The sequence below is a fragment of the Lissotriton helveticus genome, chromosome 8 (genome assembly GCF_964261635.1).
Source record: "Lissotriton helveticus chromosome 8, aLisHel1.1, whole genome shotgun sequence".
Lineage (NCBI taxonomy): Eukaryota > Metazoa > Chordata > Amphibia > Caudata > Salamandridae > Lissotriton > Lissotriton helveticus.
This window is the reverse complement of record NC_136069.1, coordinates 937,230,303-937,250,608: the sequence shown is the minus strand read 5'-3', so window position 1 is coordinate 937,250,608 and position 20,306 is coordinate 937,230,303. Positions and strand designations below refer to the sequence as shown.

The window sequence follows — 20,306 nt, the reverse complement described above, 5'->3', positions numbered from 1 at the left end:
TCAAGTGCCATTTTTTACTTATTCTTTTGAAATTCAATATTTTAACTTCTGTACATTGGATTGTTGTAATTTTGGTATTGTTTTGTTCACAATTTAATCCATTGAGCTAAAACTGTGTGGAGTCTTTTTTGGTGTATTGATTGTGCTACTGTGTGTGTTTGTTGCATAAATACTTTACCCATTGCCTCATTAAATAAGCCTGACTGCCCTGAGTCAAGCTACAAGAGGGTGAGAACAGGTTTTCTTTTAGTGTGTATCTAGCTTACCCTGACTAGAGTGGTGTTTCCTTCCTGGTCCAGGTGCATATCCCAGCCCACCAGAAATCCCATTTCTAACAAATATGCATTCTTTCATTCTTTTAGAAGACCAAGTGACAGCTTGTCCTCAGTAGAAAATGCAGTTAAATACAACCCCATGTACGAGAGTGACACTACTGGATACAGCCACTACTATAGAAGATACCCCCAAGTAACCTCCAACAGTTCAACCAGTCCAGAGACATCAACCGACTTCAGCAGCGAAGAGATCAGGCACATATATGAAAACAGTGAACTTACTAAGGACGTAAGTTGAAAACCCTTCTCAGTACAAATGCAATATTTCATTTTGAAGGACTTCGTATGTCATTGACAGAGTCATAACTTCCCCTAGAAGGGGTCAGAGAAATTAAATTATATGGGTTCAGTTTAAGGAAGGTTTAAGCACGTGTCATAGTGCAAAAAAAATGACTGTCCTTGTGGTTGCCAGGTCCCTGCCTCGAGCTCTCTAATAACATTGCAACCGATGATCTAGGGTTTTAATCACACTGGAAATTCCTCTATCTGCGATTTTTGCACAGAGAGCCTGCACTTTATTCTATTTGGCTCATAGAATCTGCACTTCACCTTCCCGCCCCAGCCAGGGATTTTAACCTTAGCAAGCCCTAAACCAAAAAAACGATTTCAAATCTCTGGGTCTCAACTGCGCTGAAAACCCTTCCAATTGCGATCCTGGAGCACAGAACTTGCACTTTATTCCCATCCGGGAAGCACTGGCTTCTGATCTTCCTCCGCACTGGCTTTAAATCTTCCTCCAGTCAGGGACCTGGAACCATTATACACTAGTGATGTCACTCTGAAAATGTTAATCAACCTCTCTTTGACTTTATTTGAGAACTTAAGCACACGTAAAATCGGATAATCCGATTCCCTGTCTATTTACCTATGTTTCTTTTTAATGTAAACGGTTGCAATGATGTTAACTAATGACGCAAATAAAGGATTATTGTATCTTATCTCATTGGGCGATTGAGCGCGCACGTGCCCGGGCACAATAATATTTAGCTGCGGCATGTCTTCGAGGGAAATTAGGGCAGCCACCTACATGAACGATATCAGAACTATCTACAGATAGAAACATGGTCTGAAATAAACACCTAAACATAGTTTACAAAATAATATCGTCCGGTCTCGTGTAGAATTTTTGTTTATTAATTCCAAAGGGTTTACATTTTTGCAGACGATATTTAGGACACACTATGTAGGTTTGACGATACTTTGAAGCGTAGCAGGAAACATACCAAATAAATATACTTTTTAATATCAGTAAAGAGAATTACTTTTAGACCTATATCTCAGGTACTCATGTTCCCTTATGCACAATGAGGAGCATTAGATGTTGCATTACATTTTATATTTTGCTGGACCTATGTCATAAACAACCATTGAAAAATATTTAGTTTAAGTTCCAGTCAGTTCGTAAAAAGTGTTACAATAGATCTGAATGAATTGCATAGATGCCACTTTGAACTTTACCTATTCTATTAAAACACCAAAGCAAGGGCCTACACATTTTATCTTCTTAAAACGCGCCAACAGTGCTTAAAGAGATCTAACACTTCGCAGACTTTTATTAAGGTGTTCGCGCCTATTGTTAACAAATGTCAGGTTTCAAACTAGTGAATGGGCCTGAATCAGAAAGATTTTGCAGTGACTCTTCTCTGTCTCCTGCATCCCGGGAGTAGATCACAACAAAATCTTTCTGAATCAGACCCAGTTGTTTGTCGGAAAAATGTACACTTGCAGGAGCTCACAAAACCTCTAGGGGGATATTCACAAGGAATTGGAGGTGAGAGGTGTTAGCCTTCTTGGCTTAATGCCTCCCTCCGCCACTTCAGAAAAGCATGGCTGCACCATATTCACAAGAATGTGGTGCAGCCTTGCTTTTCCCCCTGCGATGGCACTAAGTTTCACAACTTAGCGCCAACGCAGGCACACTTGCACCAGAGTGGAAGGGTGTCTGCAAGCAGGGAGGGTTGTTTATGTACTGGAAGGAGTCCCTTCCTGCACATAAACAAACCTTAAATACCATTTTGTAACTTTCATGTGTGCTGCTTCATGCAGAACACATGTAAGTTACAAAACGGCATTTTTAAAAAAAGGTTTATTTATGTACAGGAAGGGACACCTTCCTGTACATAAACAAATCTTGGCATTTTGCATTTCCCATGTGTGCTGTCCAACGCAGCACACATGGAAAATGCAAAAACGAGGAGATATAAAAGCATTTCTCATTGTATCGCCAATTTAGGACCAGGGTTTTCCTGGTCTTTAGTTTGACGTTAGCTCCTATTTACGCTGCCTTGTGAATAAGCGCCAGGATGCCCTTGGGGTGACAGGATCGCGCTATACAAGTATACATACATACAGTGTACATATCAATGGGTGTTGCGGTGGAACACCCACCACAACAACCACTGCACGCGCCTTTCACACTAAACACAGAGTAAAAGTTGGCCTATTCACAAGGCAGCGCCACCACAACGTCACTGAAAGTGACGCTGTGGTGGCGATAGGGGCTTGTGAATTTGCCCCCTGTCTTATTCGAATTTATGAGACAGGAGTTATTTTTCAACTTCCTCATTAATTGGACGGTTGTGGTGCCATTAACATTTTCCTACCACCCACTGTGGCATAGAGCACAGGGGAACGAGTTGGCCCTTCAGTCATTGGTTCACTTCTGTGTGAATGACAACATTCTGTTGAAGCACAGTCTTCAGCCTCAGTGAAAATTGTCCTCTTCTGTTCCGGTGCCTTGCAGACCAACGTGTCCATTTTTAATCCAAATTGTTTTGTTTTATTCCACTTTGTGAGGGACTGACAGCTACCTGGGCGCACCTGCAGAGTACTCGCAGCTGCTTGCAGTGCACCTCATCATGCATGGGTACTGCTAGTTGCGCCCTATTTGACTGGGCTTTAAACCATTAAAGTACATTGCCCTTTGTGTGTGCTTTTGCCAGCACAGGTGGTCATCTTTGAATATTTTTTATTTTGTAAAAAAAACATAAAAAAATGAAAGTCCACATAAGCGCTTGCATATGCAAGCACATGCATAGGTGGCCATCTTTTAACACCTTCGCTGCAGTACGAATTCTGCTGCGGTGCTGGGACATTCCAATCGCGGGTGTGGCTCGGACGGCCCCCTGCCGTCGTGCGCACGCGCCCCCGTGACTCATGACTGCCGGGGGCCGTCATGAGCACGGGAGAGGTTAATAGTTTTTGTAATTCTTTATTACAAAAAAAAAATCGAAATTGCCACAAGAATGTGCACATTTGTGTGCATCAATGTGCATGCACAGATGGCCATTTTTTAATGTTTTTTTTGGTCAAATATCTTTTTATTGGTTTCAAAGATATAGGAATAGTCAGAAATGCAAGGCAACATGTAGGGGAAGGAGACCCCAATGTATCATGTCAGCCGAACATAACAGTGTGCTAAAAGATCTTATACAGTTTGTGAACTAGGAATTGGCACATTATGAATATTGTGAACCTATAGCTCCCAGGTTTCCTTCGGATCCTAAAATTATCATCAAGGTTGTGAACCCATGGGAATTCCACAGAAAGAATCTTATCGGTTAGTCTTATCCTACCCCCCGTAGAGCAAAAGAAAAACAAAACCTAAACTAAGTTGTCACAGTCAAAGAAAAAATTACATATAGTTGATGGGAAAGGTCAAGGCCCAGGGAGAAGGGAACCCCTCCGTCCCGAAGCCATGTCCACAAATCTGGAGAGTCAGTGGGAGCTCTAGATATGAAAGAAATGTAGAGCTCGTAGCATCAGACCACAAGCTAACAGGGGCAGCCCTTCAGATAAGTATTCTAACAGGGGGGGCCACAAATAATCAAATCCCTCTACAATGTCTGCCATTTTCTCCATCGCCAATGCATGTCACAATCTGGCGTGCCATTAAGTGAATGAGGGGGCCTCTGCTCTCTTCCACGCTGCCGCTACGGCCATCTTAGCAGAGCCACATTACTGAGCGGTCCCCTTGCATCTGGCGCCTCAGCTTGGAATCCCAGATCCCCAGGAGCATGTGTTCTAGCATATCTGGAATCGGGTAACTCAAGATCTGCTTGACTTGTGTGAGTACCTCCTTCCAGATGGGCGTGATGTGGGGGCTATCACACCAGATGTGCCTAAAGTCACCCAGATGCCCGTATCCCCTCCAGCACCTGTCCGAAGCGTTAGAGAAAATGGTGTGAAGCCTCTGGGGGTGTAGGTACCATTCATACATAATTTTGTATATAGTTAGGACCATTGGTTCTTCTGTAATGGGGTATCCAAGAGTGTATCCCAGAACCTTTGGTGTCTAGGGCCTGCCATATCTGTGGTTGTAGTACCCAATGCTTAAGCTGCAAAAAGTGGAATTCCTCAGCAGGCTGAAGCTGAAAGGTCTGGGCACATTCTGGGAAGGATAATCGAGTGTTCAATTGGTTCAGATGCTCCGTCCATTACCACCCCCTTTTGTACCGCTTTGTTCGCCATAAGTTGGCAGGGTATGCTCAGACGTGAGTCCCTTGCTCACTTTGCCACTGGATTCAAGCAAGCCTGGCAGAAGACGGCTAAAATGCCAGAAACTGGTCCTAGGAAGCTTTTTTTCCGGTCCAGGGAAGGCATGGCTTGGCAGTTCGGGCTGGACTGTTCCCAGGAGGCACAGGGTCAGACTGATTTGCATATGGCCATGTCTGAACTGGGGTGGCAGAGTGGGCTAAAGAACGATGATGGATTAAACCCAGATCTTTTGACTGGGTGTGAGTGTTTGATTGGTTCAGATGCTCCGTCCATCACCACCCCTTTTGTACCGCAGAGTCAAATGGTGGTCAGCTTTAACTGTGGTTGTAAAATTGAAGTATTCACTCCGAGAGAGATGAAAAAGATGGTGATAAAAAAGAGCAAGGTGTAATGAAGAAGTCCAATAAAAACGTGGAAGGTATCAAATAGAGCATAGCAAGAAGCTGCAAAGTTGGAGTATTGTCACTTATTCTCTACACAAAGTTTTATTAGAAGGAGTTCTCTCAAACTTTCTCTCCGGGGCCAAATTTACAGTGTGATTTGTGGCAGAGGGCTGCACCAGTGGGGGTGGAGTCAGTGGGGGAGGGGGCGCGGCTAGAACAAAAAAAAACGGTGACCATTAGGTTGAACACTGGCCCCTGCAGCAGATGCCTTCGTCCACTGAGCCACCAGACCCGGCATACACACATCTGTGTCTCTGTGTCTCTGTCTCTCTCTCTCTCTCTCTTTCCCTCCCCCTCTGTCTCTATCTCTCCCTCCCTCTCTTTGTCTCCCTCCCTCTCTCCCTCCCTCCCTCCCTCCCTCTATCTCTCTCCCTCCCTCTCTCTCTCTCTGTCTCCCTCTGTCTCACTCACTCTGTCTGTCTCCCCTCTCTCTCTGTCTACCTCTCTCTGTCTCTCTACCTCTGTCTCCCTCTGTCTCCCTCTCTCTTCCTCTCTCTTCCTCTCTCTCCCTCCCTCTGTCTCCCTCTGTCTCTCTCCCTCTGTCTGTCTACCTCCCTCATTCTCCCTCTATCTGTCTCCCTCCCTCTGTCACCCTCCTCCCTCAGTCTGTCTCCCTCTGCCTGTCTCCCTCCCTCTGTCTCCCTCCCTCTGTCTGTCTCCCTCTGTCTGTTGCCCTCTGTCTCCCTCTCTCTTTCTCCCTCTGTTTCTTTCCCTCCGTCTCCCTCCCTCTGTTTCTGTCCCCTGTCTCCCTCCCTCTGTCTCCTTCCCTCTCCCTCTGTCGCCCTCATGCTCTCCCTCTGTCTCCCTCTGCCTGTCTCCATCTGTCTGTCTCCATCTGTCTCCCTCCCTCTGCCCCCCTCCCTCTGTCTCTCTCCCTCTGTCTCCCTCTCTGTCTCCCCCTCTCTGTGTCTCCCTCTCTGTGTCTCACTCTGTCTCCCTCCCTCTGTCTCTCTCCCTCTTCTTCCCTCTGTCGCCCCCTGACTCCCTCCCTCTGCCTCCCTCTGTCTCCCTCTGTCTCTGTTTTCCTCCCTTTCCCTCCCTCTGTCACCCTCTCTCTCTCTCTCCCTCTGTCTCCCTCCGTCTCCCTCACTGTCTCTCTGCCTCGCTCTGTCTCTCCCTCTATCTGTCTGTTTCTCTGTCCCTGTCTCTGTCTGTCTGTCCCTGTCTATGTCTGTCCCTGTCTATCCATGTCTCCCTCCCTCTGCCTCCCTCTCCGTCTCTCTGTCTCTCTGTCTGTATCTGCCTCTATCTGTCTTTGTCTGTCCCTGTCCCTGTCTCTGTCTGTCTCTATCTCTGTCTGTCTCTGTCTTCCTCCCTCTCTCTCTGTCTCCCTCCCTCTCTCGCTCTCTGTCTGCCTCCTTCTCTCCCTCTATCTCTCTCTGTCTCACTCTGTATCCCACTGTCTCACTCACTCTGTCTGTCTCCTCTCTCTCGGTCTCCCTCCCCCTCTATCTCTGTCTTCCTCTGTCTCCCTCCTTCTCTCTCCCTCTGTCTCCTTCCCTCTGTCTGTCTCTGTCTGTCGCCCTCCCTCTGTCTCCCTCCATCTGTCTCCCTCTATCGGTCTCCCTCCATCTGTCTCCCTCCCTCTGTCTCCATCCCTCTGTCTCCATCCCACTGTCGCCCTCCTCCCTCTGTCGCCCTCCTCCCTCTGTCTCCCTCTGTTTGTCTCCCTCCCTCTGTCTGTATCCCTCTGTCTGTCGCCCTCTGTCTCCCTCTCTCTGTCTCCGTTCCTCTGTCTTCTTCCCTCTGTCTCACTCCCTCTGTCTCCCTCTCTCTCTCTAGCTCTGTCTCCCTCTGTTGGTCTCCCTCTGTCTCCTCTCTCTCTGTCTGTCTCCCTCTCTCTGTCTCCCTCCCTCTGTCTACCCTGGACTCCCTCCCTCTGTCTCCCTCTCTCTCACGGTCTCTCACTGTTTCCCTCTCTCTCTGTCTCCCTCCTTCTGTATGTCTCCGTATGTCTCCCTCTGTCTGTCTCCCTCCCTCTGTGTCCCTCTATCTTTCTCCCTCCCTGTGTCTCCCTCTATCTGTCTCCCTCCATCTGTCTGTCTCCCTCCCTCTGTCGCCCTCTTCCCTCTGTCTTACTCTCTCTGTCTGTCACCCTCTGTCACCCTCTGTCTCCCTCTCTGTCTCCCTCTGTCTCCGTCCCTCTGTCTCCCTCCCTCTGTCTCCCTCCCTCTCTCCCTCTCTCCCTCTCTGTCTCCCTCCCTCTGTCTCCCTCTCTCTCTGTCTATCTCCCTCCCTCTGTCTGTCTCCCACTGTCTGCCACCCTCTGTCACCTCACCCCAGCTTCCTGGGCACACACACAGCTGCACCCGAGTACTTCGCAGGTCTTTAAAAGACCATTTACTTGTTAATGAGGCTTTATTGTGAATTGCCCGCCCCCATAGAGCAAAGTGTCTCGGAGTCCACGCTGCTGCGGCGGGGAGTGCTGACACTCTTTACATTTTTTTTTTTTTAAACACAGGTTCAATGTCTGCAAGGTCCGCGGGCTGCCAAGGAAGGCTTGTCGGGCCACTGGCGGCCCCCGGGCCCTACTATGAGTACCTGCGGTATAGTGTATAAGAAAAAAGGTAACCCTCCAGAGAAGCACTGCTTATATCTAAACACTAGTCCATGTCTGCTTTAGACTTTGGAGGACCTACGGGAACTAGCAAATACATGTAAAATACAGCATTAAGTGTTGCCTGTGTAATGACCAAGCTATTTCTTAACCAAGCATTGCATGGTAGGTAAGCAATGTCTAATGATGTAAAGAATATGAAGAAACGTTTAAGAAACTCAAATGCCCTATAGAAGATTTTTGTGTCAGTAGATCTCCTGCACACTCTAAACTGAGGAAAGTTTTTAATAATTCCTAATTTAAGACAGCAAAATTGAATTTAAATGTATTGAAGTAGGGTGTGCGTTATGCTATAAAATTGTACATCTGTTTTCTATTCTTTAGGAAATTCAGGACAGGATACGCATCTTAGAACTTTATGCTAAGGATCGACAGTTTGCAGAGTTCGTGAGACAACATCAAATGTAAGATTAATCAATGTATTTATTTGTGAGGTTGAGAATCAATCTGTTATCCTAGATTATCCACTGATGCCTTTATAAGTTCTGAGATGTTACTAAAGAGAATTTGCTTGATGCACTAAATTGCCGCTTAGCAAATCTTCTATATTAGAGATCCATTCTTAGGTAGGTGAGGGGTGAGCTTACTGCCAGAGAAAATCAACTCTAAATGTAGGATATCATATAAACTTCTGACTGTTTTTTTGTAGTAAACTCAAAATGTAATAATATTGGTTTTGAAATACTAACTGTAACACACAATGCTGTACAAATGTTAATGGTTGGAATTCTATAAGCATCTGTACAATGCTTTACCATCTGATGACAGATCTTTTCTTTGTTTGATTTATGTAAGTGTTCAGTTTCTATTCGTCATTTTGGATAATTCCTATAAGTGGTTTGACATTAATTAGGAATGTGTCTCTGAATGCCTTTCGCAAAAAGTTTTCTCCATTAAGATGAGTTCAGAAACTAATAGATTACAGGATGAGTGCACCTATCAGTCCCCTGCTGGGGAGATATAATTTAATTAACAATATCTTTTTAGCATTTATATTGAGGTGCAAAATCAGTGGTTATCAATGCATCTATTCAAACTTTACACATTTTATTTTTTGAGAGAATTCTTCATAAAGCGTTCATACATAAAGCACAGAACATCATTTCCTGTAAAAAGTAAGCCAAGTGTATGAGAAAGCTCGGGCCCACTTTAACATCCCTAATCATCCAGATTCTTTTTTAGTTGCTTGAGAGGCAAGAGGGAGAAAACAATTTTGATATAATCTCATTACAGTGAAACCAATTCAGATACACAATAAGTATCCAACAACTAAAAGTTTGATTAGTAAGGTTTAATTATAAAATCATAAACAGATTGATATAAATCAATCTTAGCATCACAGTATAGAAATATAGGACACACAGAATAAGCCCAAATCTCCTAAAGAGATTTTTCCTATATAACAAAACGCATGCAACTAATTCAGTTATAGCAATGTAAATGATCAGGAATAAGAATAGAACATTAAATGGCATCAGTTGATTTTCAAAGGTAAGCTTGAGCATGCTGTCTTTCCCTACACTGCCTTCAAAGGGACGACTCTAAACTAAGAAGCATTGAATAAGAATGGATAAAAATGGGTCAGTTGTCAATCTTTAGTAGAAGAAACTCCAACTAAGGGCCATGTAGCATGAAGCCACTCAAAGCAAAAGAAGAGGTCTAAACCTCATTAAGTCCTAAAATGTGTCTTTGTTCCTCACTAAGTTACAGCATAAGCTATTAGGTGCTTTCAAGGTAAATTATGTGATCAACTCAGTAATATTCAAAATTCCGGCACAAATTGTCCACTGGCATCAATTTCCCATATTGATAAGTTGCTACTTCAATCGTCCTTGCCCATTCCTCTTCTCCTCCATGGGGTCTCACCTCCTTGCTCGTTATCACGTTTTTCCTTGCCAAATCCTTCTTCACATGCCTCGCTATTTTACTGAAACACAAACCCTAAGATTCCTCCGCACCTGCAGTAAGAACAAAAATGCAAGCAAACATACTCTACATTGGAGGTTAAATATGAATTTGATGTGAGATCTTAGCATATTCTTGCATTTTGTAGGTGTTTTCTAAGATTTGAGTGATGTGAATTGAGAATCATCTCTTGACAATATCCCACTTGTAACAGCTGTCTTTTTTCTAACCCTGAACCACATTTTTTACGAGAAAAGCCTATTGATCCATATGAAATGTACCACCTTGAACAACATATGACCAAAGTAATCCCAAACATTATAGTTTGCAGATCTATATTTATTATACATTAATTCATTTCTTGTTTTAGGTCTATGGATGCGGCCAGGAAAGCAAACCCTACCAGTTAGTTCTTCTTTGCCTCTTTACAAGGTAAAAGTCCAAACCATGGTTTGATATATATATTTATATATATTTTAAATAATGTTATGTTATATTGATTTGTATTGCGCATTAATCACCAGAGAGAGTATCCAGGCACTTGGGCAAGGTGTGGAGGTGTGTGGTCCTAAGGTGCTTATAGGTCTTCAGCTTCTTGTGCAACTCAATAAGTGAGGAGGAGGCTAAGATGTGTTGATTCACGTCATTCCATGCCTTGAGTGTTATGTAGGAGAGTGAGCAACCTCCAGTTTTGCTTTTGTGGATGCGGGCCATGTGTGCGAGTGAGGCACAGCATAGGTGTCTGGTGGGTTGGTGAAAGTGTATGCGACTGTTCAGATATTCTTCTGGTCCTGTATTGTGTTGGGCTTTGCATTTGTGTGTGAGAAGTTTGGATTGGCTGCGCTTGTGACTGGTGAGCCAGTGAAGCTTCCTGAGTTGCGGTGTGATGTGGCTGTGGCGTGAGAGGTCAAGTATGAGTCTAGCAGCTGCATTCTGGATGATCTGGAATCTGTGAAAGAGTTGTTTGTCTATGCTGGAATCTCCAGTGTTGCCATAGTCCAGCCTGCTAGTGATTAATTCTTCTGTGACAGTCCGTCTGGTGTTCTGAGGCAACCATTCGAAGATCTTTCTGAGCACGCTTAGGATGTGGAAGCAAGAGGTGCACACTACGTTTACTTGAGCCATCATATTGAGTTTGTCACCTAGGATGATTCCTAGAATTCTTGCGTGGTCTGTGGGTGTGGATGTTGGTCGTAGCTTCGACAGCCACCAGATAGAATCCCACAGGGAGGTCTTGTTGTTAAAGACCAATACTTCTATGTTACAAATTGTGTTTCTTGTTGGCAGAGGTATGCACCCTGTCCAAGCAGGAACCACATTCCTATTCGGGGTAAGTCACAGCACACCCTAAATTATCCTGTGCTCACCCTCTGGTAGTTTGGCATAGAGCAGCCAGGTTTAACTTAAGAGGTAATTTGTAAAGTTGTTGAGCAACACTTCAAACAGCAACACAATGAAAATACCACAAAAAGACTCCACGCCAGCTTAGAACAATAGTGAAAGCTTTTATAAATAACACAAGACCAAAATGACAAAATCCCAATCAGTAGAAGTCGAGATATACATTTTTAAAGATTTTGTGGGAAAATAGCGCTTAGAAGTAGTACGAGCTTAAAGAGTAAATTGGGCGCACAGGCCTGGGACAAAGTCAAGAGTTCAGGCGGACCACTATCGTATGTGTGCCAGATACAGGACGCACTCAGGGCACACTTAGCAAAAGTACGTTGATCCTGGTCGCCAGCAACGAGATGCATCAGTGATCCCCATGCAGTAGGGTTGATGCGCTGGATTTCTCCACTCTATGACGGGGATGCGTTGGTTCCATGAGCGATTCACCGGTTCAAGACGTGCTGTGTCGGAATGCAATGCACTGCTTTTCCCCACATTGTAGAGACGATGCATCAATCTTCTCCACACAGTGGCAGCGATACATCCAAGTGTGATGCTTCGATGAGTCATTTCAAATTGGCACAATAATGTTGAAGTATGGGTTATGGCAGTTGTAGAACTTTGAACTCACTTCCAAAGGCCCACAACTGAATCGGCACCACTTGGCGGAGCAGGACTCACAACATACAGAATCCAGGTGCTGGTTAAATGTTGAAGAGAGATGTCTTTGATATCCCTGAGACTTCAGAAACAGGAGGCAAGCCAACAAGCCCATGCATATCCTTTGGTTCTGGGATGTGGAGATGAGGTCCAGTTCCTCTCACTCCCAGGCAGGGGGCAGCGGATAGCAGGCCAATACAGAAAAGTGGTTCAACAAAGTGGCAGTCTCTCCAGCAGCATGGCAGTCCTTATTCCTGGTAGAATGCCCTCACTTCCAGAAGTGTTATGATTTAATGGCATCAGAGGTCCAGTACTTACACCCAGTTAAGCATTTAAAGTGGGCAAGACTTCAGAAAGATGCTGTGAAGGGCACAGAACCCCTTTCGTCCCTGCCCTGACTCCAGACTCATTACAAGGGGTATGCACCCATCCTCTGTGTGGGGGCAGGACACAGCCCTTTCAGGTGTGTCAGCCCCTCCCACCCATCCTGTTCAGGGTGACCCATCAGCATGTCACTCAGTCACACCTCCCCTTCCTTTGTGTGTGGCTGTCTAGAGGGAATGCAGGAAGCCAGTTGTCATCCACCCCAGACCTATATTCCTGGGACGGGCTGAAGGCACCAAAAAGGTTACACTAAGAAAATATAAACCTTCAAAAAGTGGCATTTTCTGAATAGCAATTTAAAAACCAATTTCACCATAAGTTGTGGTTTAAATTGTGATTACAGAGACACAAATTTGGGGGTCCTATATCTTCCCAATTGGAACTTATTCTTTGTGAGATGTAATAAGATAATCCCAATTTTACACCATGGGAAAGATGGGGCTGCGGTAGTAAAAAACGAATTTAAGAGTATTTCACTACCAGGAAATGTAAAACTTAAAAGTACATGTCCTACTTTTTATATAAACTGCAGTCTACCCTTGGGCTGTCCAGGGCCTACCTTAGGGGTGACTTGTATTAAAAAGGAAGGTTTGGGCCTGGCAAGAGGATTAACTTACCAGCACGACACAGCAGTTTAAAAACTGCACACACAGGCTCTGCAGAGGCAGGCCTGAGACATGTTTAAAAGGCTACTTAAGTGGGTGGCACAATCAGTGACTTAGAAGTAAATTAAATATACCAATTGTGGATAAGCCAATGTTACCATGTTTCAAGCAGAGAGCACGTGCACTCTAGCACTGGTTAGCAGTGGTAAAGTGTCCGGAGTATTAAAGCCAACACAAATGAAATCAGTACAACAGTCAAAACAGGAGATCAGAAGGTAAAACGTCAGGGGAAACTAAACCAAGGATGCCATGTCTAACATTCTGTCCTAGCAGAGTTGAACTTCAGGCAGTTGGTTCGCATCCAGTCTGCTATCAAGGTCATGGTACATACAATTATGTTTACGCATGCAATTTATGATTTATTATAGGTGTTCCTTTCAAAGTACTGTGTTAATAAATTGTTGATGGAGAACGAGAGGGGCAGTGTGGTGTACTTCACCTGGAAAGGGTCTTTGTAGCATGCTTCTTGGGAGTTAAGAACATGCCAGCTCATTAAAATTAATAAAATGACAAGTCATGTCATGGAACAATGTCAGACCTGAGTTCTTACAACTCTCACTAGAGTTTTAAAATAAGAACAAAAGACTGTGTAATCTCTAAACTTGTGTTTTTGGATGCATTCCTTCAAAACTAGCATCAATGTCTACAAGAGATGAACTTTTGCTTTAGATGTCCCAGGCACTCTGTAGTTGTACGATTCGCAACTCACTACAATTCATCTATTAATTTAAAATGGCAGTATCTGTTCAAAGAACAGTATGTGCTGCTTGGGAACACCACCCTCTGTGCACAACCACCACCAGCTACGAAGCAAAAACTTGTGTGTGTGTGTGTTATGGCTGCACTCACGCAAACCAGCATTAATTTATTATATCTTTAATAGGCCTGTCTGTCAGTTCACTCTTGCACTGTATACCTTCTAGCTGTGTATTTTACAGACTATCTTGTATTCTGCAATTGCAGGTTGCAGTACTGCAACTCTCATCTCATGGCCCAATGCTCTATTGTCATAATAGTTACACATGTGGAAAACATTTTGTCACATTCAGGGCTGGACTGGAAACAAAAAGCAGCTCTGGCAAATTTTATCAGACCAGTCCTCATCCTGCACATAGTGAGCCAGCCTGAACATGGCAAGGGAAGGATTTTTCTTTGGGTGGAGGGGCTTCTTCACTAGTAAACTGTAAAAACAAATTGAAATGTACTTTTTACAACACATTTTTCATTGTAGAACTCTGTCCAATTATTTAATGTTTGTATAAAGTTTGGAGGCAGGGTTGCATGAATGAATAGCTGCTTGGCAGCCGAGGTCAGTGGGTGAATTAATTCAAGAATGGATGATAATTATACTGAAAGCATTAATCTTTGATTCAAAGTGGGAGTAAGAAAGAGATAACCACGTGGTGACCAAATTGCACTACCTGAAAGCAGGAATGGTGGTTAGGGAGTGGCAACAAATTCCCCACAGCAATGACTGGCTCACACCGATCAAGACACCTTGTTACCCAGATGGCAGATGACAACCATTGAGCCAGTTGCCACCATTGCTATTGCCTGTCAGAGTACCAGAGGAAAAGTAAGAGACTGGCATAGCAGGGAGCACCCATGGCTACGTAATCATCGGACCTGAGAAAAAAAAAAAAAAAAACCCAGACTCAATGGGACCAATAAGCAAATGCCAGAAAGCTCTCTTCTTTTGTTTCCCAGCACTGGCGAGGTCTAGTTTCGAGATTTGGAGAATTGAAGAGCACCAGTCATGAAAGGAAGGGATGGAAGCATCCTTCCAATGCTTACAGATTTCTCTGTGGGCCGCCAGGATGGAATAGAACAGAAGGTCCTTCGCTGGACTACAAGTCTGGTCCCCAACTCCAAAGATGACAATGCGGAGATCAATCACTACTGTGAATCCCAGGGAAGATGAAAGTTTGCTGCTGATTGAGTCCCAAAAAGGTGCTAGGGGAGGACAATCAAAGAACATATGAGTGCCCGGGGCCTCTTTTAGGCCACACCGTGCACAAGCCACTGGACCCCCAAGGGAAAACTTGGACAACCTCTGCGAGGAGTAGTAGGCCCTATGTAGGGTGAAAAGATGGTTTCTACAAAGCCAGGCTGGTTTGACTAAGTCCCACAGTACTTTGCAGGACATTAACCACAGATCTTTCACATTCAGGCCCGGCATCGAGTCTCCCCACAATAGCTCAGGAAGGTGAAAATTGCCATCAGTATCTTCCAGTATTAGATTGTACCATAAAGAGATCTCTTTTTTTGCTGGCGGTTTATCTAGCAAAAGAGATTCAAGTTCACTGCCTCCCCCTAATAGCATGTTGTTCCAGCGTGCAGTTTGGGTGGTTACTGATTGAGCACAACTCGATATTTACAAATATTTAAGACTAGAGAGATTGGGCCCCACCTTGCTTACTAGATATTCCCAAGGAAGCAGGGTCCCTTCCAAAAACAGATCTCCCCAAACTCTTATTCCAGCATTTCTAAGCGGGAGTGCTAATGTGTCGCCCACCCAGCCTGGAGCCAAGGGAAGATCCCATATTGGAGCTCTGCTAGAGTAGTACCCCAATTTTATTGATGTTCTCACCTTGGCCCAAGTTCTTGCCAGACCCTGCAACACCTTTAGTTTAACTTTTTTAAAGAATTTGGGGTCACCAAATTTAAACAAGTAGCCAGACTGCCCAACTCCTTCACACTTCAATAAAGCCAGAAACATACTCCCAATACCCTCATCTGTTGGCATTTTTAGGAGCATACGTGCGTGTGAAAATTGAAATGCCCACGCATAAATCTGCAAATCTGGGCCCGCCAGCCCCCCCTTCTCCCTGCGGAGCCTGATTTTCTTCCAGGCTATCCTTGGATTTTTATTATTCCAGATAAATGAAGTAATTTCACTCTGTAATTTAGCCAACAAAGAGGGGTAAAAAAAAAGTGGAATTGTGTTAAATAAAAAAGAAACCTTCGGTAGGATAGACATTTTCACCAGATTTACTCTGCCTAATAAAGACAGGGGGAGGTGCTGTCAAGCTCTCATTAGCTTCCGACATTCTTTTGCAACTACAGCAAAGTTCGAGGGGGCGATCTGACTGATATCTTTGACGATGTTTAGCCCTAAATAACGCACACTTGTGCTTAGTTGCTCGTTAAATCCGCTCGCGTCATCATTCCACACCATTATCTCAGTCTTTGAGGCGTTTACCTCGTAGCCTGCGACTTCCCCGGATTCCAAGGCTAACTTAATGGCTGCAGGAAACGCGGTGCTAATCTCTGATGTCATTATCATGACATCGTCCGCGTAGAGGGCCACCCTCTTTTCACAATCTCTATAGATAAAAGGCTTGATGGTATCATCCTCTCTTAATTTCTGAGCAAAAGGCTCAATATAGAGATCGAATAACAAAGGGGATAGAGGGCAGCCCTGCCGTGTTCCTCTTGTAACTGCAAAAGGTTCAGACAGGCCCCCATTTACCAATACACAAGCAGTTGGACTATAGTACAACAATTTTACCGCTCTGCGAAAACCCTCGCCCACATTGAATTTGGCCAAGGCACCCGACAGGTATGTCCAATTGACCCTGTCGAAGGCCTTGGTGGCATCCAACTTGAGGATAGCCAGTGGAATGGAGTCCTTGGTCGCGATATCTATAGCGCCTATTAGATCGTAGGTTAATTCATAAAGTTGGCGACCCCTGATAAAACCCTTTTGGTTAGGATGTAAAATATCGGGGGCAACCCGGGCCAACCTGCTTGCCAAAAGGGATGCAAAGATTTTATATTCTGCATTCAAGATTGATATAGGACGATATGACCCACAGTTGGTAGCAGGTTTACCTGGGTTTAAAATAAGCGTAATAGATGCACTATTCCAAGATGTTGGTGGAAGCGCCCCCTCCTGCAGTATTTGATTAAACAGGACAGCAAGGAAGGGAGATATTTATACCACCAGGTTTTTATGGATCTCAGCTGGCAGGCCATCAGGACCTGCAGCCTTGCCCCCTTTGCTGCCCTGTAGAGCCAACACAACCTCTCCCTCTGTAATCACTTTATCCAAGAATGCACTTTGTTCAGAGGATAATGCTGGTAAGGAGATACCATCCAGCCATTTCTCTATACTATCCGAGGTGATGTTCCTATCTTCCTGATATATACTTTGAAAGAAATCTTTAAAGGCTGTTCTCATATCTGTATCCGAAAAAAAAGTACCTTGACTCGTTATAACAGAGTGTATGATGTTGCGTGCCTGGTCGATTTTTGACTTCCAGGCCAATAGTTTGCCAGCTCCTTCCCCGTATTCGAAGTGGCCTAAGTTGCTCACCTCCCATTTCTGCAAGATGCGTTGATTTAGGATGGAAGCCAATTTCTCTTTTAGCGCTAGCAAATTCCTATGCAACAATGGTAGATCGCAATTAGGAGCATTGCTACTGGAATCTATTTCAACTTGTGCTGCAAGTAAGTTAGTTTCAATGGACGCTATTTCTTGTGTGTTTTGCCTCCTTCGGAACACTGCCTTGTTCTTAATTACCCCTCGGAAAAAGCACTTAAAGGTGTCCCATACTATACTGGGCTCAGCAGAGCCGATATTTGCTTGCATAAACTCCCGTGTTTCAGATTTAATGAATAAAACATCATCCGATGATGAGAGAAAAGATCGATCAAAAGACCAGGATCTAGAAGGAGGTTTAATTACTCCAACGAGATCCAAGGATACTGAGGAATGATCAGACAGATGCGAAGGCAAATAGCTAACGTTCTTTACAGAATCGACTAAGTTACGACTTATTAGAAAAAAGTCAATTCTGGATTGGTGTCGGTATTGGTAGTTTCGATACGAGAATCCAGATTCTAGCCCTGCTCTTGCCCTCCAGATATCTATGTATCCATATTGATTCATAGAGTTAAGAAGGAAAGCTCTAGACTTTGAGAATGCTTGCTGCCTACTACTTGGGGTCTTATCAAGCAAGGGGTCGAGCACGATATTAAAATCCCCTGCTATGATAATTGGCTCAGGGAAGTGCAAAAGGTGAGAAAATAGGAGTTCCAGAGCTGTGGGATCATCTCGATTAGGCCCATAATAACCTACTAAAGTCAAACGCGCTCCACCTATATCTACAGTGACAATTGCCCACCTGCCTCCTGAATCCACCTTCTGTGAAATAACTCTTATGGATTTTTTAAAGAGGATAGTCACGCCCCTTATGTTTAATGTTTGGGAAGTAGATACTGAAACATCTATCCACCTGTTCTTTTTAACTTTCTCGAGCATCTCAGCCTCAATTAAGTGTGTCTCCTGGAGTATAATGACCTGCGCATCCGAGTCTCGCAGATATTGTACGTTCCTATTTGCTCTTGGTTTGGTGCGCAGGCCATTAACATTCCAGGAGAGGATCTTAAAATTGCTCATGAGTCATAAATCATGCCTTGCCCACCAAGTCCACAAAGCCCACAAAATCCACTAAGTCTAGCTAAAAGAAGAAAGTTACCTCGACCTCCTACCAAAGTTAAATCGACTACCCATGTTTTATCAAAAAAACAGTTGGGGAGGAACATGGAGGCAGTTGGCTAGCTGCCACGGTACTCCGCTCCAAGCCCCGGCAGAGTGTTGTACACAGCGGTCGCAGGAGAGCAAGAATCATGCAGAATCATGCGGGATAATTTAAAATGGTTTAAAATGCATCGAGAGGCACAAAGTTTTACCTGTGGAGTTGTTCTGGCGTACTCTGACTGAGTAGCTTTCCTTCCCACTGTCCCCTCTTGTGCGTTGTTTGGGCGGCGGCGCTGTGCTTCCGTGTCGATGTGCTTCACCCCGGGGGGCGTGGTGCTAACTGACCCGACGGCTCCTGGTGTTGGTGCCGCTGTGATCTCGCTGAGGCAGACGCAGACGGGCTTGTGGCTGTGGAATCGGGCCGCCCTGGAGCTCCGTCGAGGAAGGCGACTGCGGAGTCTCTGGAGAGACTCTCGTGCCAGCGCTGGTGGCTCTGCTGTCTCTACCAACACCGCAGCATCGACGGCGGCGACGCAGCAGAAGTAGTGATAGCGGAGAGAGGAGTGACAACCGGAGGAGTTGCCCTCACGGCAGAGGTGAAGGGGAAAGAGGAAGGGGGGCAGACGGTAGGGTCTCAAACTTCAGTTGCAGCAGCTCCTTTGATCCCCCCTATTGCGGTTCCATCTGTGTGCAAGGGGTTACAGAGCAAAGGTACTGGTAGAGGTAAATACACCCGAAAGAAGAAGGGGGGGAGAAGGGGTTTATCTGCTGTTCAGGTTTCTCAATCTTTCTCTGAGCTGGAGTAAGGGGGTTCACCCCAAGGTAGCGCTACACTTTCAGGAGGCCGCACACCGATCAAAACCTCGTCATTCCTTTCAACTGAGGTGAAGGCCAAACGTTCAAAAAAGGGTAACAAGGCTGTTAAGCCCGTGCTCGATTCTAGCTCTAGGATAACGCCTTCATTGCGTTCATTCTTTAAAGTTGTTCCGCAGGTATTGGACTTGGGTCAAGATCATCCCCCCGTGCGTGCGACTCTTCTGCTCTCCCGGTCACCCCCGGTCCATCGGGTACTCCTTTACAATCAGGCCTCTTAGAAGTATTCTGTGCCGCAACTCCACCTGATTTCATGTCAGTCCCTGATGTACATTCTTCATCAGCAGCTGTTTTAGACACCATACCAGATTCTGTACCAGTTATCTTTCCAACTTTAAGCATGGAGGGGGCCTGTTGGTCCCCCCGGTTGAGGTGGCGAGTGTAACCCCTAGCTGTACTGAGCAGGATAACTGTACTATGCTACCAGTACCTTCAACTGGGTTAAGTGTTTCTATGTCAGAGGTACCGTCGGGTCAACTAACTAAGGCGACTAAGGAGGGGGGTGATGTAGCTTGTAACATCAACCTGGGTTCCCTCAGCCCACTACCTGCTGTTTTCGTTATCGATCCATGCAGCAGGGCAGGCATAGAACAAGACCTAGTAGGTCAGGGGGGGCAAACTCCGGAGGTGCAGTTAAACCTTGATAGTTCACTACAAGCAATCTTGGACACCCCTCTCATAACAGAAGACAGTAGTGATACTATTTCCACGTCTAATTCCACTACTTGCATTTCAGTAGCTTCTTTGCAGCTCATGTTTTCTACCTTATCGGCTGACATCAAAAGGGGGTTCGATGAGTCTGCATCGAATCAGAGAGAGATCAGAAGCTACTGTGAATCCCTAGATAGCAAAATAGATGGTCTCACCTCAAGAACGGAATCTTTGGAAGAGACTGTTGGTGGGCTGTCTCTGCACCTTGATAATGCAAAAGAGGATATATTGAAACTCAAGAAGGAGGACCTGGCAATAGCGGAAATAATGGAAATATTGGAAAACAATGCAAGGCGCTGTAATATTCGAATCCTGAACGTACCAGAGGGCAGCGAGGGTTCA

General features: G+C 45.0%; 1 protein-coding gene across 1 annotated transcript in view; it reads left to right on the top strand.

Moving 5' to 3' along the window:
- LOC144773831 (interphotoreceptor matrix proteoglycan 2-like) overlaps window positions 1-20,306 on the top strand; it is an 896,924-nt gene that overhangs the window by 857,442 nt on the left and 19,176 nt on the right. Inside the window, exons 16-18 of the mRNA XM_078658926.1 lie at window positions 363-564; window positions 8,217-8,296; window positions 10,168-10,229. Coding sequence (XP_078515052.1) covers window positions 363-564; window positions 8,217-8,296; window positions 10,168-10,207 — 322 coding nt within the window. The 3' untranslated portion in view covers window positions 10,208-10,229. The remainder of the gene's footprint in view (window positions 1-362; window positions 565-8,216; window positions 8,297-10,167; window positions 10,230-20,306) is intronic.